The 25,834-nt window shown below is 35.6% G+C and overlaps 3 protein-coding genes across 4 annotated transcripts; all 3 read left to right on the top strand.

Annotated features, from left to right (window-relative positions):
- Window positions 1-1,492: 1,492 nt before the first annotated feature.
- LOC131697430 (uncharacterized) lies at window positions 1,493-4,652 on the top strand. Its single transcript, XM_058986207.1, has 4 exons — window positions 1,493-1,969; window positions 2,420-2,582; window positions 3,082-3,161; window positions 3,713-4,652. Exons 1-4 carry the CDS (start codon window positions 1,760-1,762, stop codon window positions 4,016-4,018), a joined length of 759 nt encoding a protein of 252 aa, XP_058842190.1. The 5' UTR covers window positions 1,493-1,759; the 3' UTR covers window positions 4,019-4,652.
- A 4,116-nt stretch (window positions 4,653-8,768) lies between these two features.
- On the top strand, window positions 8,769-11,941 carry LOC131697429 (uncharacterized). Its single transcript, XM_058986206.1, has 4 exons — window positions 8,769-9,249; window positions 9,700-9,862; window positions 10,368-10,447; window positions 10,999-11,941. Exons 1-4 carry the CDS (start codon window positions 9,040-9,042, stop codon window positions 11,302-11,304), a joined length of 759 nt encoding a protein of 252 aa, XP_058842189.1. The 5' UTR covers window positions 8,769-9,039; the 3' UTR covers window positions 11,305-11,941.
- A 6,738-nt stretch (window positions 11,942-18,679) lies between these two features.
- On the top strand, window positions 18,680-25,519 carry LOC117419980 (ADP-ribosylation factor-like protein 1). 2 transcript variants are annotated; one of them, XM_034033444.3, is made up of 6 exons: window positions 18,680-18,864; window positions 20,721-20,858; window positions 21,151-21,232; window positions 21,562-21,673; window positions 23,771-23,949; window positions 24,447-25,519. In XM_034033444.3, exons 1-6 carry the CDS (start codon window positions 18,861-18,863, stop codon window positions 24,475-24,477), a joined length of 546 nt encoding a protein of 181 aa, XP_033889335.1. In that variant the 5' UTR covers window positions 18,680-18,860; the 3' UTR covers window positions 24,478-25,519. The 2 variants fall into 2 exon arrangements, with proteins under 2 accessions (XP_033889335.1, XP_058842188.1); XM_058986205.1 differs by lacking the exon at window positions 18,680-18,864 and adding an exon at window positions 19,181-19,453.
- The last annotated feature ends 315 nt before the right edge of the window (window positions 25,520-25,834 follow it).

Here is a 25,834-nt window from a genome sequence, read left to right as displayed (position 1 = left end):
ACAAGCTACCTTAAGAGCCGGTATACTGCTAGCTACGATACACCGCTAGATACGAATGCATAGTAGTATACTGGCCAAGGGCGTTGGTTTTGCCCAGAGCCGTAACTAAGCTTTTAGCTACCGGGGCATGCAAATATATATATATATATATATATATATATATATATATATATATATATATATATATATATATTGCATGCACCTCCGGAATGAAGCAACCGGAGGTGGATGGAAAGACTCCATATCGTAGCTAGCGGGGCATGCAAGACTCCATATCGGAGCTACCGGGGCATGCAATTATATATATATATATATATATATATATATATATATATATATATATATATATATATATATATATTACTGTTATTTTTTTTCTTTTTTCATTTTTTTTTTGGATGTTAGGAGTTAGGATGGTATTTACTCGCGCATAGGTTTGAATGTTATTTCCGAATCTCTCCTTTAACATGTTTGAAGGGGACACTGTATTACTTAAAACGTGAATTAACGTCTTAAATCGTGTTAAAAGTGAGCAGTTACCTTGGGATTACACACCAGGTTCAGACGCAATGATTGGACTTATGTATCCGCAGGCGACCCGAGACTCACCATATCAACGGTGTCAGGAGTGCTCAACAGAAAAGAATGCATAGAGAAAAATATTGTATACTGGCCAAGGGCGTTGGTTTTGCCCAGAGCCGTAACTAAGCTTTTAGCTACCGGGGCATGCATATATATATATATATATATATATATATATATATATATATATATATATATATATATATATATATATATATATATATTATTGGTATTTTTTTTACTTTTTTCATTTTTTTTTTGGATGTTAGGAGTTAGTATGGTATTTACTCGCGCATAGGTTTGAATGTTATTTCCGAATCTCTCCTTTAACATGTTTGAAGGGGACACTGTATTACTTAAAACGTGAATTAACGTCTTAAATCGTGTTAAAAGTGAGCAGTTACCTTGGGATTACACACCAGGTTCAGACGCAATGATTGGACTTATGTATCCGCAGGCGACCTGAGACTCACCTTTTCAACGGTGTCAGGAGTGCTCAACAGAAAAGAATGCATAGAGAAAAATATTGTATACTGGCCAAGGGCGTTGGTTTTGCCCAGAGCCGTAACTAAGCTTTTAGCTACCGGGGCATGCATATATATATATATATATATATATATATATATATATATATATATATATATATATATATATATATATATATAAATTGCATGCACCTCCGGAATGAAGCAACCGGAGGTGGATGGAAAGACTCCATATCGTAGCTAGCGGGGCATGCAAGACTCCATATCGTAGAAACCGGGGCATGCAATTATATATATATATATATATATATATATATATATATATATATATATATATATATATATATATATATATATATTATTGTTATTTTTTTTCTTTTTTCTTTTTTTTTTGGATGTTAGGAGTTAGGATGGTATTTACTCGCGCATAGGTTTGAATGTTATTTCCGAATCTCTCCTTTAACATGTTTGAAGGGGACACTGTTTTACTTAAAACGTGAATTAACGTCTTAAATCGTGTTAAAAGTGAGCATGTACATACATGCGATTGTGTAGTTTATTAGCTAATTGGCTTTCATGGAGAGTACTTGATCTTTAGCATTTTTCCAGAGTAAAGAAAAGCACAGAGAATACATGCAGTAAATGCCTGATCTTAAGTATTGAATTACTTAATGTTATGATACATATTGCAGATGCAAAGTGAGGAGTTCCCAGGAGAAGACGAGCATAGTATTGCCAAACACTTGGACTCCATAAGAAAAGAAATAACGAAACTGAGGCCGAACATTGAAGCCATATGTGACAGCATGAATAGAACTGTACACACTCGGGAAAGAATGATGGAGAAGAAGTCCACTGAAGAAGTTCTTGGTCTGTTTCCATTCCTAAAGCATCCTAAACTGGTAGGTACTAGTTTTTATTCTACTATGGTGATTGATCAGAAATTAATATTTTTAGTTATAAGCATGTATAATCACTTTAATTAGTCCTCCTAGGTGACCTTTCTGCATCAGCAATCCACCTGCTCCAGCTTTTACAAAACTCCACTGCTCCTGGTTTTTCCCATGCATCTTCTTTCTGCTCGCATTCAGTTTAGTTTGATTTTGTTTTATTTATTGATTTTTTTAACTACTACATTATTTGTAAGTATTCAACTCTTTTTTACAGCTGTGTATATCGCCTTGGATTATTATTATTATTATTTATTTCTTAGCAGACGCCCTTATCCAGGGCGACTTACAATCGTAAGCAAAAACATTTCAAGCGTTACAATACAAGTAATACAATAAGATTGGATAAAGGCATATGATAAATAAATAAATATAATAATAACTTTAGCATCTGTATTTTAGCTGTTGCACGAAGTAGAACTACGTTTTGGAGTAAACTTGGAACGGAACCTAATGAGTGGCCTATCCAGAATGGTAGATCCTATTTTCAGACTTTCTAGTGGGCATCTTCTAACTACTGTGATGTCCTACATTGAAGATGCTTCAGATAAGACACAGGAAAATGGTAATGTATAAGAAATATTTATTGTACATCAAATTGTTTTGACCTATCTCAGAATAGGATCTATAAATAACTATTAAACAGAAAATGATGCAACTTCATTTCATACACTTAGAGCATAATATTTCATGGGGAAGATAGCTGGTATTTAACTCTCACAGGGGCATAAAAACCAATGCGAAAAACCTGCATGAACAGATTTTTAGAAACTTTGTTGATACTGTTCTTAACATTTTTTTGCTCCAATCCACAATAACGTTTGTATCAGTGGTGGTCAGTCCTGGTCCTGGAGAGCTACAGTCTTGTGTGTGTTTTTTTAGGTACCTTTAAATCATTTAAACTATTCTTTATCTGTGCAGTTTAGCAAATAATGAATTCATGAATGTAACTGAGAGCACTGGTGGAATGCAAAGCCAAATATCCTGTACCTCTCAGACCAAGGTTGCTCAACATTCTTCCGTTTGCTTTGTACTTTGTATATGATCTGATACCCTATTTGTAGGACTGAGAATGAATGCTGCATTGTTGCTGTTGCCAGCTTTGTTTCGAGAGAGGGAAAATCTGTTGTTTGTTGTTGACCAAGTAAGTTAATTGAGCTCTACTTTTTAAATGTAGCTTAACTGAATTGATGTTTTCAATGTTAAATACAAAGTCAAATTATCATTTAGAGATATCTCAAAATGAGTTTGAGATATCTCCAAATTAATTCCTGATATCTGTAAACCATTTTGAGATATCTTAAAATATGTTAAGATATCTCTAATTATTTCAAAATATTTTAAGATATATTCAACTGATTTAAGGATATTTTGAAATATTTAAAGATATCTGTTAAATATTTAAAGGTATCTCTTAATTTGGCTTGCCATAAATGTGTACTTAATGAATTATGAGGGAGACTTGTAGGCAATTAACAGGAGTTTAAGACGTTCCTCGCTGTTTTAAGTGAGATCCGACAGTTAAAATGTTTTTAAAGGGAGGAATATTACGAAATCCCTTTAAAGTAGCCGCAGCCCCACCACACGAGCCGCCACTGCTTGTAGGTATGGTGAGATGCTGCTGAAGTACAATTTCACATAATTTATTGTTGAATAAAGTTATTAATTATTATTATTATTTTAAAATCTATACAGGTACCACCATCACCTACGCCAACTATCGTTTTCAAGGGAACAACAAGCCCATTGGCAGCAGATGACATCTCTGTTTGTGTTGATGGAATTGAGATACTCAGTGATTATCCAGGAATGGATATCACCCTTGCTGTTGAATGTATTTTTTCTCTTTATTTTTCCTTGGGCATTGAGTATCCTAAAGCTCTAAAAAATTTTCTGACTTTCATGGAAAGGTACTTCATGAAGCTGAGTACCTCTGACAAAGTACCTTTGCCAGTGTTAAAGATGTACAGTCAAATAACTGCACTTTTACTTGGGGAATAATTATATTGATCTGATGGAATGCCATTTTAACATTTAATCTGAAATTAAATGAATTTATTGTGTCAACTATTTAATTTGATTACAAAAACAGAATGTTTGATATAAAAATGTAATTGTACATATCAAAAAAAGTATTTATTTTAAATGTAAATGGCTGATTAGAAAATTAATTGTTTATAACAAATGTAAATTGTTTTTAATAGAAGTTTTGATCTCAAAAAACTAATAAACATTCAGTCTTAATTTATAGATATCATAAACTCATAATAAGATCTGATCTAAATACTGTACTGTAGCTCTTCTAATTTGTGCCACCAAAAAATGAATAAGAAAAAAGAAACCCACGTTCATCAGTTTCAATATACATTTTATCCCTGTTTTTCAAGGTCTATACATGTTCTTGAAAATGTATTTTGTGTAAGTTTCAGGAAAATCTGTGGGATGCATAGATTTATTTTCCAGTTTGCTGCGAGACCCTTTTTTCACTGTGTAAATAATATGGTTTAATTATTAAAAACACACAGGTTGAATAAAACTGTGTAAAACTGTATATAACTAAACCTGAAACTGAAACTACTCTAATGGTTTAACCTGTAAAAACAATAAATTGTTATATAAATGTTTAATAAATAAATTGTTGGCATCCTGAATTGAGTGATTTATCAAAGCACTTACACTTCTGAGGTTGTGGGATTCTAAAGGATGTGAAGAGCTCTTAAAGGTATACATTTGTTTTTTCTCAGATGAACCAAACAACCCTCCATAGAATGTTAATTGTAAGGTTTAATAGTGTAACTCTTATGGTTCTATATTAAACCTCAATAGAAGGTTCTTCAGAGGAACCAATATGGTTCTGTATTATACCATTAATATAAGAACCATGGTGGTTCTTTATTAAACCTCTAATGCAGGGTTCTTCCAAAGAACCATTTTAAAAGGTTCCATATAGCACTTCAAAATGGTTCCAAATCTATACCAGCAGATAGAACCTTTTAGGGTTCTATATTGTACCCTTTTTTCTAAGAGTGTACTGCATAAAAAAACGAGTGTGTTGTCGTGGCAGTTGGTGATCAAAGAAATAAAACAAAATAAAATCAATAAATAATAATGTCATAGACTTAAAGCCATACCTTTGAAGTCATAATGCATTGCAAGTGTTATTAGGGAATGTTGTGCTGTGTTTTCAAGCGCTTCAATGAGCTGATCTGCAAGGTTTGGAGACAGCGGGTGCGTTCACGGAGATCAAGAGCAGCCGGAGATCAAGAGCAGCCGCCGCAGGGGAGGGATACCATGGTAAATAGGTTACCTATTTACCATGGTATCTCTCCCCTGGGTGCGTTGTGTTTTGGTGAGCAGTAATGCAGGAAAGCAGCAGGCGGGATGGCGAGCTTGTCCTGCTGCTCCAACACAAGCTACCTTAAGAGCCGGTACGATGCGGGCAATGGGTGAAGTTCGTCAGTAGTACTGCATAAAAAAACGAGTGTGTTGTCGTGGCAGTTGGTGATCAAAGAAATAAAACAAAATAAAATCAATAAATAATAATGTCATAGACTTAAAGCCATACCTTTGAAGTCATAATGCATTGCAAGTGTTATTAGGGAATGTTGTGCTGTGTTTTCAAGCGCTTCAATGTGACAGCGGGTGCGTTCACGGAGATCAAGAGCAGCCGGAGATCAAGAGCAGCCGCCGCAGGGGAGGGATACCATGGTAAATAGGTTACCTATTTACCATGGTATCTCTCCCCTGGGTGCGTTGTATTTTGGTGAGCAGTAATGCAGGAATGCAGCGGGCGGGATGGCGAGCTTGTCCTGCTGCTCCAACACAAGCTACCATAAGAGCCGGTACGATGCGGGCAATGGGTGAAGTTCGTCAGTAGTACTGCATAAAAAAACGAGTGTGTTGTCGTGGCAGTTGGTGATCAAAGAAATAAAACAAAATAAAATCAATAAATAATAATGTCATAGACTTAAAGCCATACCTTTGAAGTCATAATGCATTGCAAGTGTTATTAGGGAATGTTGTGCTGTGTTTTCAAGCGCTTCAATGTGACAGCGGGTGCGTTCACGGAGATCAAGAGCAGCCGGAGATCAAGAGCAGCCGCCGCAGGGGAGGGATACCATGGTAAATAGGTTACCTATTTACCATGGTATCTCTCCCCTGGGTGCGTTGTATTTTGGTGAGCAGTAATGCAGGAATGCAGCGGGCGGGATGGCGAGCTTGTCCTGCTGCTCCAACACAAGCTACCTTAAGAGCCGGTACGATGCGGGCAATGGGTGAAGTTCGTCAGGAGTACTGCATAAAAAAACGAGTGTGTTGTCGTGGCAGTTGGTGATCAAAGAAATAAAACAAAATAAAATCAATAAATAATAATGTAATAGACTTAAAGTCATACCTTTGAAGTCATAATGCATTGCAAGTGTTATTAGGGAATGTTGTGCTGTGTTTTCAAGCGCTTCAATGTGCTGCTCTGCAAGGTTTGGAGACAGCGGGTGCGTTCACGGAGATCAAGAGCAGCCGGCGCAAAACACAAGGCACCCGGGAGAGATACCATGGTAAATAGGTTACCTATTTACCTATTTTTGTTTCGGCGAACGGTTTTCGTGAGTAGTAATGCAGGAAAGCAGCGGGCGGGATGGCGAGCTTGTCCTGCTGCTCCAACACAAGCTACCTTAAGAGCCGGTACGATGCGGTCAATTGGTGAAGTTCGTCAGGAGTACTGCATAAATAAACGAGTGTGTTGACGTGGCAGTTGGTGATCAAAGAAATAAAACAAAATAAAATCAATAAATAATAATGTCATAGACTTAAAGCCATACCTTTGAAGTCATAATGCATTGCAAGTTTTATTAGGGAATGTTGTGCTGTGTTTTCAAGCGCTTCAATGTGACAGCGGGTGTGTTCACGGAGATCAAGAGCAGCCGGAGATCAAGAGCAGCCGCCGCAGGGGAGGGATACCATGGTAAATAGGTTACCTATTTACCATGGTATCTCTCCCCTGGGTGCGTTGTGTTTTTGTGAGCAGCGGGCGGGATGGCGAGCTTGTCCTGCTGCTCCAACACAAGCTACCTTAAGAGCCGGTATACTGCTAGCTACGATATACCGCTAGATACGAATGCATAGTAGTATACTGGCCAAGGGCGTTGGTTTTGCCCAGAGCCGTAACTAAGCTTTTAGCTACCGGGGCATGCAAATATATATATATATATATATATATATATATATATATATATATATATATATATATATATATATATATATATATATATATATATATTGCATGCACCTCCGGAATGAAGCAACCGGAGGTGGATGGAAAGACTCCATATCGTAGCTAGCGGGGCATGCAAGACTCCATATCGGAGCTACCGGGGCATGCAATTATATATATATATATATATATATATATATATATATATATATATATATATATATATATATATATATATATATATATATATATATATTATTGTTATTTTTTTTCTTTTTTCATTTTTTTTTTGGATGTTAGGAGTTAGGATGGTATTTACTCGCGCATAGGTTTGAATGTTATTTCCGAATCTCTCCTTTAACATGTTTGAAGGGGACACTGTATTACTTAAAACGTGAATTAACGTCTTAAATCGTGTTAAAAGTGAGCAGTTACCTTGGGATTACACACCAGGTTCAGACGCAATGATTGGACTATGTATCCGCAGGCGACCCGAGACTCACCGTTTCAACGGTGTCAAGAGTGCTCAACAGAAAAGAATGCATAGAGAAAAATATTGTATACTGGCCAAGGGCGTTGGTTTTGCCCAGAGCCGTAACTAAGCTTTTAGCTACCGGGGCATGCATATATATATATATATATATATATATATATATATATATATATATATATATATATATATATATATATATATATATTGCATGCACCTCCGGAATGAAGCAACCGGAGGTGGATGGAAAGACTCCATATCGTAGCTAGCGGGGCATGCAAGACTCCATATCGGAGCTACCGGGGCATGCAATTATATATATATATATATATATATATATATATATATATATATATATATATATATATATATATATATATATATATATATTATTGGTATTTTTTTTACTTTTTTCATTTTTTTTTTGGATGTTAGGAGTTAGGATGGTATTTACTCGCGCATAGGTTTGAATGTTATTTCCGAATCTCTCCTTTAACATGTTTGAAGGGGACACTGTATTACTTAAAACGTGAATTAACGTCTTAAATCGTGTTAAAAGTGAGCAGTTACCTTGGGATTACACACCAGGTTCAGACGCAATGATTGGACTTATGTATCCGCAGGCGACCTGAGACTCACCTTTTCAACGGTGTCAGGAGTGCTCAACAGAAAAGAATGCATAGAGAAAAATATTGTATACTGGCCAAGGGCGTTGGTTTTGCCCAGAGCCGTAACTAAGCTTTTAGCTACCGGGGCATGCATATATATATATATATATATATATATATATATATATATATATATATATATATATATAAATTGCATGCACCTCCGGAATGAAGCAACCGGAGGTGGATGGAAAGACTCCATATCGTAGCTAGCGGGGCATGCAAGACTCCATATCGTAGAAACCGGGGCATGCAATTATATATATATATATATATATATATATATATATATATATATATATATATATATATATATATACATTATTGTTATTTTTTTTCTTTTTTCTTTTTTTTTTGGATGTTAGGAGTTAGGATGGTATTTACTCGCGCATACGTTTGAATGTTATTTCCGAATCTCTCCTTTAACATGTTTGAAGGGGACACTGTTTTACTTAAAACGTGAATTAACGTCTTAAATCGTGTTAAAAGTGAGCATGTACATACATGCGATTGTGTAGTTTATTAGCTAATTGGCTTTCATGGAGAGTACTTGATCTTTAGCATTTTTCCAGAGTAAAGAAAAGCACAGAGAATACATGCAGTAAATGCCTGATCTTAAGTATTGAATTACTTAATGTTATGATACATATTGCAGATGCAAAGTGAGGAGTTCCCAGGAGAAGACGAGCATAGTATTGCCAAACACTTGGACTCCATAAGAAAAGAAATAACGAAACTGAGGCCGAACATTGAAGCCATATGTGACAGCATGAATAGAACTGTACACACTCGGGAAAGAATGATGGAGAAGAAGTCCACTGAAGAAGTTCTTGGTCTGTTTCCATTCCTAAAGCATCCTAAACTGGTAGGTACTAGTTTTTATTCTACTATGGTGATTGATCAGAAATTAATATTTTTAGTTATAAGCATGTATAATCACTTTAATTAGTCCTCCTAGGTGACCTTTCTGCATCAGCAATCCACCTGCTCCAGCTTTTACAAAACTCCACTGCTCCTGGTTTTTCCCATGCATCTTCTTTCTGCTCGCATTCAGTTTAGTTTGATTTTGTTTTATTTATTGATTTTTTTAACTACTACATTATTTGTAAGTATTCAACTCTTTTTTACAGCTGTGTATATCGCCTTGGATTATTATTATTATTATTTATTTCTTAGCAGACGCCCTTATCCAGGGCGACTTACAATCGTAAGCAAAAACATTTCAAGCGTTACAATACAAGTAATACAATAAGATTGGATAAAGGCATATGATAAATAAATAAATATAATAATAACTTTAGCATCTGTATTTTAGCTGTTGCACGAAGTAGAACTACGTTTTGGAGTAAACTTGGAACGGAACCTAATGAGTGGCCTATCCAGAATGGTAGATCCTATTTTCAGACTTTCTAGTGGGCATCTTCTAACTACTGTGATGTCCTACATTGAAGATGCTTCAGATAAGACACAGGAAAATGGTAATGTATAAGAAATATTTATTGTACATCAAATTGTTTTGACCTATCTCAGAATAGGATCTATAAATAACTATTAAACAGAAAATGATGCAACTTCATTTCATACACTTAGAGCATAATATTTCATGGGGAAGATAGCTGGTATTTAACTCTCACAGGGGCATAAAAACCAATGCGAAAAACCTGCATGAACAGATTTTTAGAAACTTTGTTGATACTGTTCTTAACATTTTTTTGCTCCAATCCACAATAACGTTTGTATCAGTGGTGGTCAGTCCTGGTCCTGGAGAGCTACAGTCTTGTGTGTGTTTTTTTAGGTACCTTTAAATCATTTAAACTATTCTTTATCTGTGCAGTTTAGCAAATAATGAATTCATGAATGTAACTGAGAGCACTGGTGGAATGCAAAGCCAAAGATCCTGTACCTCTCAGACCAAGGTTGCTCAACATTCTTCCGTTTGCTTTGTACTTTGTATATGATCTGATACCCTATTTGTTTTTTTAGGACTGAGAATGAATGCTGCATTGTTGCTGTTGCCAGCTTTGTTTCGAGAGAGGGAAAATCTGTTGTTTGTTGTTGACCAAGTAAGTTAATTGAGCTCTACTTTTTAAATGTAGCTTAACTGAATTGATGTTTTCAATGTTAAATACAAAGTCAAATTATCATTTAGAGATATCTCAAAATGAGTTTGAGATATCTCCAAATTAATTCCTGATATCTGTAAACCATTTTGAGATATCTTAAAATATGTTAAGATATCTCTAATTATTTCAAAATATTTTAAGATATATTCAACTGATTTAAGGATATTTTGAAATATTTAAAGATATCTGTTAAATATTTAAAGGTATCTCTTAATTTGGCTTGCCATAAATGTGTACTTAATGAATTATGAGGGAGACTTGTAGGCAATTAACAGGAGTTTAAGACGTTCCTCGCTGTTTTAAGTGAGATCCGACAGTTAAAATGTTTTTAAAGGGAGGAATATTACGAAATCCCTTTAAAGTAGCCGCAGCCCCACCACACGAGCCGCCACTGCTTGTAGGTATGGTGAGATGCTGCTGAAGTACAATTTCACATAATTTATTGTTGAATAAAGTTATTAATTATTATTATTATTTTAAAATCTATACAGGTACCACCATCACCTACGCCAACTATCGTTTTCAAGGGAACAACAAGCCCATTGGCAGCAGATGACATCTCTGTTTGTGTTGATGGAATTGAGATACTCAGTGATTATCCAGGAATGGATATCACCCTTGCTGTTGAATGTATTTTTTCTCTTTATTTTTCCTTGGGCATTGAGTATCCTAAAGCTCTAAAAAATTTTCTGACTTTCATGGAAAGGTACTTCATGAAGCTGAGTACCTCTGACAAAGTACCTTTGCCAGTGTTAAAGATGTACAGTCAAATAACTGCACTTTTACTTGGGGAATAATTATATTGATCTGATGGAATGCCATTTTAACATTTAATCTGAAATTAAATGAATTTATTGTGTCAACTATTTAATTTGATTACAAAAACAGAATGTTTGATATAAAAATGTAATTGTACATATCAAAAAAAGTATTTATTTTAAATGTAAATGGCTGATTAGAAAATTAATTGTTTATAACAAATGTAAATTGTTTTTAATAGAAGTTTTGATCTCAAAAAACTAATAAACATTCAGTCTTAATTTATAGATATCATAAACTCATAATAAGCTCTGATCTAAATACTGTACTGTAGCTCTTCTAATTTGTGCCACCAAAAAATGAATAAGAAAAAAGAAACCCACGTTCATCAGTTTCAATATACATTTTATCTCAGCTTTTTCAAGGTCTATACATGTTCTTGAAAATGTATTTTGTGTAAGTTTCAGGAAAATCTGTGGGATGCATAGATTTATTTTCCAGTTTGCTGCGAGACCCTTTTTTCACTGTGTAAATAATATGGTTTAATTATTAAAAACACACAGGTTGAATAAAACTGTGTAAAACTGTATATAACTAAACCTGAAACTGAAACTACTCTAATGGTTTAACCTGTAAAAACAATAAATTGTTATATAAATGTTTAATAAATAAATTGTTGGCATCCTGAATTGAGTGATTTATCAAAGCACTTACACTTCTGAGGTTGTGGGATTCTAAAGGATGTGAAGAGCTCTTAAAGGTATACATTTGTTTTTTCTCAGATGAACCAAACAACCCTCCATAGAATGTTAATTGTAAGGTTTAATAGTGTAACTCTTATGGTTCTATATTAAACCTCAATAGAAGGTTCTTCAGAGGAACCAATATGGTTCTGCATTATACCATTAATATAAGAACCATGGTGGTTCTTTATTAAACCTCTAATGCAGGGTTCTTCCAAAGAACCATTTTAAAAGGTTCCATATAGCACTTCAAAATGGTTCCAAATCTATACCAGCAGATAGAACCTTTTAGGGTTCTATATTGTACCCTTTTTTCTAAGAGTGTACTGCATAAAAAAACGAGTGTGTTGTCGTGGCAGTTGGTGATCAAAGAAATAAAACAAAATAAAATCAATAAATAATAATGTCATAGACTTAAAGCCATACCTTTGAAGTCATAATGCATTGCAAGTGTTATTAGGGAATGTTGTGCTGTGTTTTCAAGCGCTTCAATGAGCTGATCTGCAAGGTTTGGAGACAGCGGGTGCGTTCATGGAGATCAAGAGCAGCCGGAGATCAAGAGCAGCCGCCGCAGGGGAGGGATACCATGGTAAATAGGTTACCTATTTACCATGGTATCTCTCCCCTGGGTGCGTTGTGTTTTGGTGAGCAGTAATGCAGGAAAGCAGCAGGGGGGATGGCGAGCTTGTCCTGCTGCTCCAACACAAGCTACCTTAAGAGCCGGTACGATGCGGGCAATGGGTGAAGTTCGTCAGTAGTACTGCATAAAAAAACGAGTGTGTTGTCGTGGCAGTTGGTGATCAAAGAAATAAAACAAAATAAAATCAATAAATAATAATGTCATAGACTTAAAGCCATACCTTTGAAGTCATAATGCATTGCAAGTGTTATTAGGGAATGTTGTGCTGTGTTTTCAAGCGCTTCAATGTGACAGCGGGTGCGTTCACGGAGATCAAGAGCAGCCGGAGATCAAGAGCAGCCGCCGCAGGGGAGGGATACCATGGTAAATAGGTTACCTATTTACCATGGTATCTCTCCCCTGGGTGCGTTGTATTTTGGTGAGCAGTAATGCAGGAATGCAGCGGGCGGGATGGCGAGCTTGTCCTGCTGCTCCAACACAAGCTACCTTAAGAGCCGGTACGATGCGGGCAATGGGTGAAGTTCGTCAGGAGTACTGCATAAAAAAACGAGTGTGTTGTCGTGGCAGTTGGTGATCAAAGAAATAAAACAAAATAAAATCAATAAATAATAATGTAATAGACTTAAAGTCATACCTTTGAAGTCATAATGCATTGCAAGTGTTATTAGGGAATGTTGTGCTGTGTTTTCAAGCGCTTCAATGTGCTGCTCTGCAAGGTTTGGAGACAGCGGGTGCGTTCACGGAGATCAAGAGCAGCCGGCGCAAAACACAAGGCACCCGGGAGAGATACCATGGTAAATAGGTTACCTATTTACCTATTTTTGTTTCGGCGAACGGTTTTGGTGAGTAGTAATGCAGGAAAGCAGCGGGCGGGATGGCGAGCTTGTCCTGCTGCTCCAACACAAGCTACCTTAAGAGCCGGTATACTGCTAGCTACGATATACCGCTAGATACGAATGCATAGTAGTATACTGGCCAAGGGCGTTGGTTTTGCCCAGAGCCGTAACTAAGCTTTTAGCTACCGGGGCATGCAATATATATATATATATATATATATATATATATATATATATATATATATATATATATATATATATATATATATATATATATATTGCATGCACCTCCGGAATGAAGCAACCGGAGGTGGATGGAAAGACTCCATATCGTAGCTAGCGGGGCATGCAAGGCTCCATATCGGAGCTACCGGGGCATGCAATTATATATATATATATATATATATATATATATATATATATATATATATATATATATATATATATATATATATATATATATATATATTGTTATTTTTTTTTCTTTTTTTTTTTTAATGTTATTTCCGAATCTCTCCTTTAACATGTTTGAAGGGGACACTGTTTTACTTAAAACGTGAATTAACGTCTTAAATCGTGTTAAAAGTGAGCAGTTACCTTTGGATTACACACCAGGTTCAGACGCAATGATTGGACTTATGTATCAGCAGGCGACCTGAGACTCACCGTTTCAACGGTGTCAGGAGTGCTCAACAGAAAAGAATGCATAAAGAAAAATATTGTATACTGGCCAAGGTCGTTGGCTTTGCCCAGAGCCGTAACTAAGCTTTTAGCTACCGGGGCATGCAAATATATATATATATATATATATATATACAGACGTGCTCAAATTTGTTGGTACCCCTCCACAAAAGACGAAGAATGCACAATTTTCTCTGAAATAACTTGAAACTGAGAAAAGTAATTGGCATCCACCATTGTTTATTCCATATTTAATAGAAATCAGACTTTGCTTTTGATTTTTCATTCAACATAATATTGTAAATAAGAAAACAAATGAAAATGGCATGGACAAAAATGATGGGACCGCTAACCTAATATTTTGTTGCACAACCTTTAGAGGCAATCACTGCAATCAAATGTTTTCTGTAGCTCTCAATGAGACTTCTGCACCTGTTAACAGGTAGTTTGGCCCACTCTTCCTGAGCAAACTGCTCCAGCTGTCTCAGGTTTGATGGGTGCCTTCTCCAGACTGCAAGTTTCAGCTCTTTCCATAGATGTTCAATAGGATTCAGATCAGGACTCATAGAAGGCCACTTCAGAATAGTCCAATATTTTGTTCTTATCCATTCTTGGGTGCTTTTAGCTGTGTGTTTTGGGTCATTATCCTGTTGGAGGACCCATGACCTGCGACTGAGACAGAGCTTTCTGACACTGGGCTGTACGTTTCGCTCCAGAATGCCTTGATAGTCTTGAGATTTCATTGTGCCCTGCACAGATTCAAGGCACCCTGTGCCAGGCGCAGCAAAGCAGCCCCAAAACATAACCGAGCCTCCTCCATGTTTCACTGTAGGTATGGTGTTCTTTTCTTTGAAAGCTTCATTTTTTCGTCTGTGAACATAGAGCTGAAGTGACTTGCCAAAAAGCTCCAGTTTTGACTCATCTGTCCAAAGGACATTCTCCCAGAAGGATTGTGGCTTGTCAATATGTATTTTAGCAAATTCCAGTCTGGCTTTTTTATGTTTTTCTTTCAAAAGTGGAGTCCTCCTGGGTCTTCTTCCATGGAGCCCATTTTCGCTCAAAAAGCGACGGATGGTGCGATCAGAAACTGACGTACCTTCACCTTGGAGTTCAGCTTGTATCTCTTTGGCAGTTATCCTTGGTTCTTTTTCTACCATTCGCACTATCCTTCTGTTCAATCTGGGGTCTATTTTCCTCTTGCGGCCGCGCCCAGGGAGGTTGGCTACAGTTCTATGGACCTTAAACTTCTTTATAATATTTGCAACTGTTATCACAGGAACATCAAGCTGCTTGGAGATGGTCTTGTAGCCTTTACCTTTACCATGCTTGTCTATTATTTTCTTTCTGATCTCCTCAGACAACTCTCTCCTTTGCTTTCTCTGGTCCATGTTCAGTGTGGTGCACACAATGATACTAAACTAATTAGTTTGAAATATCACTATAATCCAATTCTTTATTATCTTTTCTAAGGGGTACCAACAAATGTGTCTAGGCCATTTTAGAATATCTTTGTAGAATAAGCAATAATTCATCTCTTTTCACAGCTTCTTTGCTTTATTCTATGACATACCAAAGGCATGCAAGTATACATGATAAAATAGCATTTAATTTAATCACTTTTCAGGAGGAATGAAGCATTATTTCAATGAGCTGTAAGGGTACCAACAAATTTGAGCACGTCTGTATATATATATATATATATATATATATATATATATATATATATATATATATATATATATATTATTGTTATTTTTTTTCTTTTTTCTTTTTTTTTTTTGGATATTAGGAGTTAGGATGGTATTTACTCGCGCATAGGTTTGAATGTTATTTCCGAATCTCTCCTTTAACATGTTTGAAGGGGACACTGTATTACTTAAAACGTGAATTAACTTCTTAAATCGTGTTAAAAGTGAGGAGTTACCTTGGGATTACACACCAGGTTCAGACGCAATGATTGGACTTATGTATCCGCAGGCGACCTGAGACTCACCGTTTCAACGGTGTCAGGAATGCTCAACAGAAAAGAATGCATAGAGAAAAATATTGTATACTGGCCAAGGGCGTTAGTTTTGCCCAGAGCCGTAACTAAGCTTTTAGCTACCGGGGCATGCAATATATATATATATATATATATATATATATATATATATATATATATATATATATATATATATATATATATATTGCATTGCATGCACCTCCGGAATGAAGCAACCGGAGGTGGATGGAAAGACTCCATATCGTAGCTAGCGGGGCATGCAAGACTCCATATCGGAGCTACCGGGGCATGCAATTATATATATATATATATATATATATATATATATATATATATATATATATATATATATATATATATATATATATTATTGTTATTTTTTTTCTTTTTTCTTTTTTTTTTTTGGATGTTAGGAGTTAGGATGGTATTTACTCGCGCATAGGTTTGAATGTTATTTCCGAATCTCTCCTTTAACATGTTTGAAGGGGACACTGTATTACTTAAAACGTGAATTAACGTCTTAAATCGTGTTAAAAGTGAGCAGTTACCTTGGGATTACACACCAGGTTCAGACGCAATGATTGGACTTATCTATCCGCAGGCGACATGAGACTCGCCGTTTCAACGGTGTCAGGAGTGCTCAACAGAAAAGAATGCATAGAGAAAAATATTGTATACTGGCCAAGGGCGTTGGTTTTGCCCAGAGCCGTAACTAAGCTTTTAGCTACCGGGGCATGCAAAAATATATATAAAAGCTAAAAGCTTAGTTTATATATATATATATATATATATATATATATATATATATATATATATATATATATATATATATATATTGCATGCAGGAATGAAGCAACCGGAGGTGGATGGAAAGACTCCATATCGTAGCTAGCGGGGCATGCAATTTAATTATATATATAGAAATAACATTCAAAGCTATGCGCGAGTAAATACCATCCTATCTCCTAACATCCAAAAAAAATAACAATAATATATATATATATATATATATATATATATATATATATATATATATATATATATATATATGTATTGTGATGATCTGCGTTCCTATCCCAGGCTTTGCTTCAATCAGACACTTGACAACCAGATGCAAGGAAACGCCGTAGCGTGTGTTTATTATTTACACACTGAAAAAGAAAATAAAGAAAACAAAACCTAACCCAGTCTCGGGTCCTAACTAAACAAATCGTTCCCTAACTAATGACGGAGCAGGCTAAGCCTGTTACCTCGTCTCCAAAACACAAATCGTAATCCAAATACCTTTCCAAAATGTCGTTAACCAGTTCTCACAATACTAATACCCTTTTTCCTTGTTTTTACTCTCCAACTCTCCAACTCCAAAGTAATACAGTGTCCCCTTCAGACATGTTAAAGGAGAGATTCGGAAATAACATTCAAAGCTATGCGCGAGTAAATACCATCCTAACTCCTAACATCCAAAAAAAAAATAACAATAATATATATATATATATATATATATATATATATATATATATATATATATATATATATATATATATATATATATATATATATATACACAAGCCAGCCTATCGCAGCAACTTTTCAGAGCAACGCTGGGCTGTGCAAGATCTGCACAGATTTCAGCGGGTGGAACTTAGTGACGTCACACAGCAGCCCTCGATGAACGCGCATCTATGCAGAACTGTACATATCTTTGCAGATCTGCGGAAATGTGTGCTATTAGAACACGGCCACTGTTTCTGTGTTTGCTTTCTAAACCCTTAGCGTGTGGACGTGCTGGTACTTATTGGACTCATCATTTATGCAGAGACGCTGGCTTGTGCTTATTCGCAACTCAATAGAAAATTGCATTTTTTGAACTTGGCGCAAGGCATTTGCAACGCATAATCAGTTGCGTATTAATTTAGAATAAAACCACATCTGTACGAAAACGGGGCCCTTAGTACACAGCTGGGGATGATCCAGAGATAGTACCGTATTAGCTAGTAGCCTTCGCAAATTAGTATGCAGCAGTTCTAACTGCAAGTTCGTTGCAATTGACCTTTTGCAATTGACCACTGGTTTCATAGCTCCACCTAACAGCAGAACAGGGTTAAAAAGACCCTGTGCACTCAAGTCTCAATGGACATTATCCTACACAACTTATAATGCGACTCTTCTGTTAAGAAACCACCAGTTTCCACAGCTATAATAAACAGTATATCCAGTCGTGGAAACATGGTGTCCCTTTGGTTTCTTAACAAGATATTATATGCTATGCATTGTACATAGCAATAAATTATGATTTACATTACAGAATTCTGAAGCTGTTATATCCTCGCACTAGTTAGTATTGGCTCTTATCACATGACGAGGGTTTTGTGTCATGTGAGCTCAGTCCGTGGGTTAGCTGTTAACAAATAAAATACATTCGCCACAGTGAGTACACTTGTCAACAAAAAACTTTAAAAAAAAAACATATAAAAACGGATTAAAAACAAACTTGAATTACTCTGATTAAAAAGCATTGGTTTAGAATATTACTATTATTCCCAGGTCGAAAGTAGTAGTGTCGAAAATCTACCCAGCTGACTGTGATAGTTTTACATGCAAAAAAGCGACACGTCACTGAGATTTTCAACAGCAACAGCGGTGGGAAGGTAATTTTAACAAGATAAAGAAGAGAAACCGAACTTAAAACAACATGGGTACGTAATTCAAAACTAACCGCACTTTAAAATTATAAACGGCATACTGAATTGCGTTTGATCAAATACAATGTGAATTTACAGTTGCATTTTTCACAACCAGGAAATGGACGTGGTTTGCTGGCATTTGTGTGCCAGCACCACATCATGTCCTTTCAATTGCAGTAGTTGGAGGTGGGGATGTGACATTAAATGTTATGGTTATTGGCAACAAATCCAACACATGTGCCTGGTGAATGTAATTTTAATTGATGAGATATTTTTCATCTTCTTGTTGAATAGACTGGAAAGTTACATAGCTTTAGAAATGTTCTGTACAACATGTGAATGTGCCCAAGTATAAATAATAATAACAACAACAACAGCAACAAAGCGTTTTTTATGTAGGCATGTTTTTACAGTCGATATTTTCTAAGAATGATTTCCCTTAAAACGGTTGTCAAAGGAAATACAATAGTAGGAGCCCTATGCGGAGTGAATAAATAGGGGGACAAGGAAGCAACATAGAATGCGGTGGTCGTACGGTTAAGGATCATAAAGGGCTCCTTCCAGCAAAACGTGGGCTACATATTGTTAATCGGGAGGTCTAGTAAGTACAGGTTCTGAAGATAGTAGTGAAGACAGTCTGAAACACAGTAATAATATGCGAAACGGATATTGAGCATTATTTATCAGGGTTAAACCTCCATTGTAACAAATGCATTGCACCATTTTCTTTTTTTTTTTTTTTACAGAAATCAATAACATAATAGATTTCTTACTTTGCCCTAGATTTTTTTCTTTGAATACTGTTTGATCTATTAACCACAGTTATTTGTGCCGCACTAAAGTTATGCATGTAAAGATGTACTGGTACTTCTTTTTAAGTTACTTATTTTCATTTTTAAAAAAAACAAAACAAAAAAAAAAAAACAACACATTACTTTTTAGGTAAGGGGAAGGTTGAAACCACCTCAACATTTTGGTTAAATCAGAATACCTCTGTCTCTTCATTGATAATAACAATTTGCCTCAGTGCAAGACGTGTTAAGAGCATTCGGTTTAATCATTTTAAGTGTCATTTTTAACGTCAGCAATATTTTAACTTCCACACGAAACGTACAACTTTGTGGATCATTTATTTATTTATTTTTTAAGTAATATTTAACTCTTAACTTTTTATTTTGTTTCATTACACTTCTAGTTCTTTGAAGTTTTCAAATCTACAAAGCTTCCTGGAAATCAACATAGACATATTCATATGTAAAAGGCCAACATTATACTGGCTGTAAAGTTTTGTGCCCTGCTTGTTGAGGACTGATCTATTAACGTCATACCTGTGTGGTTTTCTTTGGTTGTTCTAGGTAGGGCAGAAACATCATTAATCTTTGTGGCATCCGTTTCCTTTACTGAGACATTTATGCTGCTTTAGCCTTTAAAAGAATCTCTAGTATTTAAAATGGTTGTTTTATGGGTGGAGACATTAGAACAGTATAATTCTGTTCCAAAATTATACATTTACTTGCAAGTTATCATATTTGATGTATTACTGAAATTGCTACAAGGATGTGCGTTCATACATACATTTTATTATTCACTTGGGATTGTGTGTTTGATAATATAGAATCCTGCAGAATGTTGTCAAGAATCACAAAAGTATTGAAATTAAACAATATTGCTTCTAAACAGGTGATTAAAAAAACAAGTTTTGTACAATAGGAGGTGGGCAGGTGCCATTGCAATGTTTAGTGAATCAGTATGCATTAAACTGTAGACAGTTGCTAATATTCACTGCTGACTGCAAATGATGTATGTAGCCCATTAACTGAATATCTTGCTGTATGACAATCATATCTAATCTCCTTATCTTCTTTAAGGTCTCTTCTTCTCCAGGCTTTTCTCCGGTTTATTTGGGACAAGGGAGATGAGAATCTTGATTCTTGGTCTAGATGGAGCAGGAAAGACCACTATATTGTACAGACTACAAGTTGGGGAGGTTGTCACCACTATCCCCAGTGAGTATCTGCTTCATTTACTAATTGCTATCTAACCTTTTTTCATTTAACCCAGATTGCACAGATAAGTGGGAGCAATGGTGAGTTCTTATCCAAGAATTTGATATTTTGCAGAATCAATATAGACTAGACCAATAGATGAAGAGCATGCTTTAAAGTTCTGTCCTGGGTTATCAAACATTTGTGGTGTCTCAGTTGTGTATTCTGGAAAAAAACAACAACACTGTATTAATTAAATAACTATGGTATTAGCAATTTCATCTCAAATCATTTTCTTTTTTTCTTTCTTTAGCGATTGGTTTCAATGTTGAAACAGTGACATATAAGAATCTTAAATTTCAAGTTTGGGACTTGGGAGGACAGACGAGTATCAGGTAATTCATTAAAAGCATAGACTTGGATTCTAACCCCTTCAACTCCAGATGTGGTACCTGAAGGTGCACGTCAGGTACCAGATTTTGAAATAATTTGAATTGCTATTTGTACCCCTGGAATTGCTACAAATTACTATTAGAAATAAAATAAAACATAAATCAATAATACATGTAACATTTCCATTAACCCTGTGTGGCAGTAAAACATAAGTAAAATAAGACACACACACTTGATTTGTACTTTTAATTTTTTATGAATGAAAAAAAATTATATTTTGGAAAAAAGAAAAACAAACATACAGTAGTGTAATTTCCTTTATTTCTTTTAGGCCCTACTGGCGTTGCTATTACTCCAACACCGATGCAATCATTTATGTAGTGGACAGCTGTGATAGAGACAGAATGGGGATCTCCAAGTCGGAACTTGTTGCCATGTTGGAGGTAAGGAAACCTGTGTGGTTTCATAACATTCTATATTTACAATAAATAGTACAGTAGGCAGCTTTGTATGTGTAAAATTTGAATAATCCTTATTTTGCTTTTCTGAAAATGTTCTGTAAATAAAATTGGCAAGGATAATGGAACATTATATAAATATTCATTAATGTTGAAGATGTTGCTTTAAAAAAATATATATATATATATAATATGTAAACACATATATAGTGCCCTACAGTGAAGGGACAGTGAAGTCAAAATTGCTATTTTTGCTGTACACTCAAGCAATATGAAAATACGTTTAAAAGATGAATATGAGGCAAAAGTACAGAATGTCACCTTTTATTTCTGGCTGTTTCAACACATATATGTTTTACCAACTAAGAATAACAGCACTTTCAGAGTTCCATCCCCCCATTTTATGTGAGCATAAGTATTGGGACATTTGGCTCACAGGTGTTTCTAATTGATCAGGTGTTTCCTGTTCACACATAAAAGAGCTGTGAATGTGAAGTCTCAGTTCTATCCTTTTGCTTTTGCCTTTGGAGTCTGCCTTTGGTGTCAGTAGGCATAATCCAACATGAAGATTAGGGAGCTGTCTATGAAAGAAAAGCAAGCGATTTGGATGCTAAAAGAAAAGAGAAACTCAATTAGAATCATAGCACAAAAGTTGGGCATAGCCAAATCAACAGTTTGGAATGTCCTGAAAAAGAAAGAAACCACTGGTGTCTTCAGCAATCAGCAATCGGCAACGACCAGGTCGGACAAAGAAAACAACAGCAGTTGATGACAAAAAAATGACCAGAGCTGTGAAATACAACCCTAAAATAAGTGTCAGTGAAATCACCAACAACCTCCAGAATGCTGGGGTGAAAGTGTCACAATCTACTGTTCGCAGAAGACTTTGGGAGCAGAATTACAAAGGCTACACTGCAAGATGCAAACCTCTGATCAGCACAAAAAAACAGAAAGGCCAGATTAGAATTTGCTAAAAAGTACAGAGATGAGCCAGTAGAGTTTTGGAACAGAGTTTTATGGACAGATGAGACGAAGATTAACCTTTATCAAAGTGATGGGAAAGCAAAAGTGTTGTGAAAAAAAGGAACTGCAGATGATCCAAAGCATACCACCTCATCTGTGAAGCATGGTGGAGGTAGTGTCATGGCATGGGCATGCATGGCTGCCTCTGGAATGGGCTCACTCATCTTTATTGATGATGTAACAAATGATGGCAGCAGCAGAATGACTTCAGAAGTGTACAGAAGCATCTTGGCTACCAATGTACAAGAAATGCCACCAGACTCATTGGGTGGCGCTTCACAATGCAACAAGACAATGACCCAAAACACACTGCCAACGCAACCAAAGAGTTCATCAGGGGGAAAAAAGTGGAAAGTTTTAGACTTGCCAAGTCAATCTCCTGATTTAAATCCGATTGAACATGCATTTCACTTGCTGAAGAGGAGACTGAAGTCAGAAACTCTCCAAAACAAGCAACAGCTGAAAATGGCTGCAGTAAAGGCTTGGCAAAGCATCTCAAAGGTGATACCAAGAGTTTGGTGATGTCAATGGGTCGCAGACTCACTGCTGTTATTGCATGCAAGGGATTTGCGACTAAATACTAGCTTTTATACTTCTTATATTTGCTTTAAGTTGAATTGTCCCAGTACTTATGCTCACATAAAATGGGGGGATGGAACTCTAAAAGTGCTGTTATTCTTAGTTGGTAAAACATGTATGTCTTGAAACCATCAGAAATAAAAGGTGACATTCTGTACTCTTGCCTCATATTAATCTTTTATTCGTATTTTCATATTGCTTGAGTGTACAGCAAAAATAGCCATTTTGACTTCATTGTCCCAATACTTATGGAGGGCACTATATATATATATATATATATATATATATATATATGCACTCTATCATAGAAATCCTAAAATATTATAGTGCTTCTTGTTGCCAAATCAAAGTGTTTCAAGATATTATATTTTTTTTAAGTATAATGAATACAGATTTCCTTACCCATTGGAGATACATATGTCCTGTAACAAGGATATTGTGGCAACACGCATAAAACTAAATGGTTATACTCTATTACAGGAAGAGGAACTCAAAAAAGCTATATTGGTGGTGTTTGCAAACAAACAGGATATGGAACAGGCTATGACACCCACAGAAGTAGCAAATTCACTTGGTTTGTCAGCACTAAAAGACAGAAAGTGGCAGATATTTAAAACGTCTGCAACTAAAGGCACTGGATTGGACGAGGCAATGGAATGGTATGCTGCACAAAGTCTGGTGTTTTATATATTTTTGAGGTCTATAAAAGCAGGCACAGCAAAAATAAAGAAAATGCGTATTTTGCCTACTTACAGACACAAACTTATGACTGCTTTAAATCCTGGTCCACAAACAAAACGTCTGAACCCTAAAGGATTTTGTTTTTGTTGGCGTATCTGGACGTTCAAAGAAATTACAACTAGTTTTCATAAAATCCTTAAATACCATTTTAGATAGACTTTTAAAAACAGACGCACGGCATAGCTGTGCTAATGCATACTTTTGACTGAGAGTTCCATTTTAGAATATATATATATATATATATACACACACACACACACACAGACACTCACACACACACACTCACACACAAACATGATTTATACATTTAAAAAGAAGCTTTATGAATACTGCATACTGTTTTGCAGTTTTACTAAATGTTGTTTTACAAAATTTAAACAGCTTTCTGAATGTCTCTTCTCTGATCTATTTGCAGGTTGGTTGAAGCATTGAAGACCAGACAGTGAAAACCTGCTTTGAGCGTTACAGTAAACCCTGTGATTTGAAATATCCTCACTACTTTCTGTTGTTACCTCCTGTGTACCAAGGATTGTTGGTATTTGTTTTTAAACATGAACACTCTGGTCGTTGATCAACTGTGTTGTTTCTCCCAAAGTCATTTCACTGCCTCATCAATGTGTTTTCAGAGGAAATGTTCTGGATGCATTATGAATGTCCTCTCGCTCCATACTTTTGTCTAAATAGAAGTCCCTCCTCAGCCACATTGCTGTCTTTTGAATTTGTAGTGTTTATTTACACAGAAGATTGTGGTTTCAGATGTGAGCAGTGAAACTTTGGAAGCAATGACCCCTGATTGTGATTTGTGTGTGTGTTTTTTTTGAAGTTCAGCAACGATAAGTAGTGATAATGTTGTTAAATAAGTTGAGGGGTGTTCTGTAACACTTTAATCTAGTCGTTTCAACCTCTTTGAACTTGTCACCTCTGTAATTACTTCCAGTAAGAAAAAGTGTAAACGGGAGCGTGTTCACAGGTTAAAGGCAGCATCCTTTTTCATTCGAATTACAGGAAAGTGGTCAAAACTCATCCAGTTAAGGTGAACATTGAAAGAACATTGGCATGATGACCTGTGTCTGACTTAAAGCAAAACTACCTTTTTATGGTTTTTTTTTTTTATTACGGTATTCCATGTACGACAGGAACCATGGCAACTGAAGTAAACACCACTCTGTACTATAAACTACTTACTTTTATTCCTTTCGTTGCAGTTTATGTACCGGTGTTAATTATTTTATATTTATGTGGATTTGTTATTTTTCCAATTGACGTTGGGCTTGCTTTTTGGGGTATTGTCAGTTCCGTGGGAGAGATTTTGTGTTTTCTGGTCATCTGTTTGCTGTAAGTTTTTGTTTTGTATTCAGACACTAATGCACACCCATCTGTAGTGATTTTTACTCCTGGATTTGATGTTTATTTATCGACATTTACAGTAGGGGGTGGCGTCTGTAAAATGTGAAGAATTCATGAAAATCAATAAACCATATAACATAATTGTTGTGTTCTGTTTTAATATGTTGACAATGAGTCACTAAGTCAAATTTTAAATGTACTATTGTAGATAGTTAAATGCTATACTGTAATATTCTAATTATATGCAATGTGGGGAATCCGAGTGGTTCAGTAACTTTTCAATGCCATTAAATTTTGACCACAAGGTTGCATGTTGATTCCATGTTGGTAGAGACCAAAGCTTAATGGCTTTTGTGGTCAGTTTTTTTCAGAATGATCAATGATTTAAAGGAAAAGGCTTTTTTTGTACCAACTTTTCAGTACACTTCACAAGCACTGAATTAATTATGGGTATGG

Source organism: Acipenser ruthenus, chromosome 14, assembly GCF_902713425.1.
Source record: "Acipenser ruthenus chromosome 14, fAciRut3.2 maternal haplotype, whole genome shotgun sequence".
In the NCBI taxonomy this organism is placed as follows: domain Eukaryota; kingdom Metazoa; phylum Chordata; class Actinopteri; order Acipenseriformes; family Acipenseridae; genus Acipenser; species Acipenser ruthenus.
This window is presented reverse-complemented; position numbering and strand designations above follow the sequence as displayed.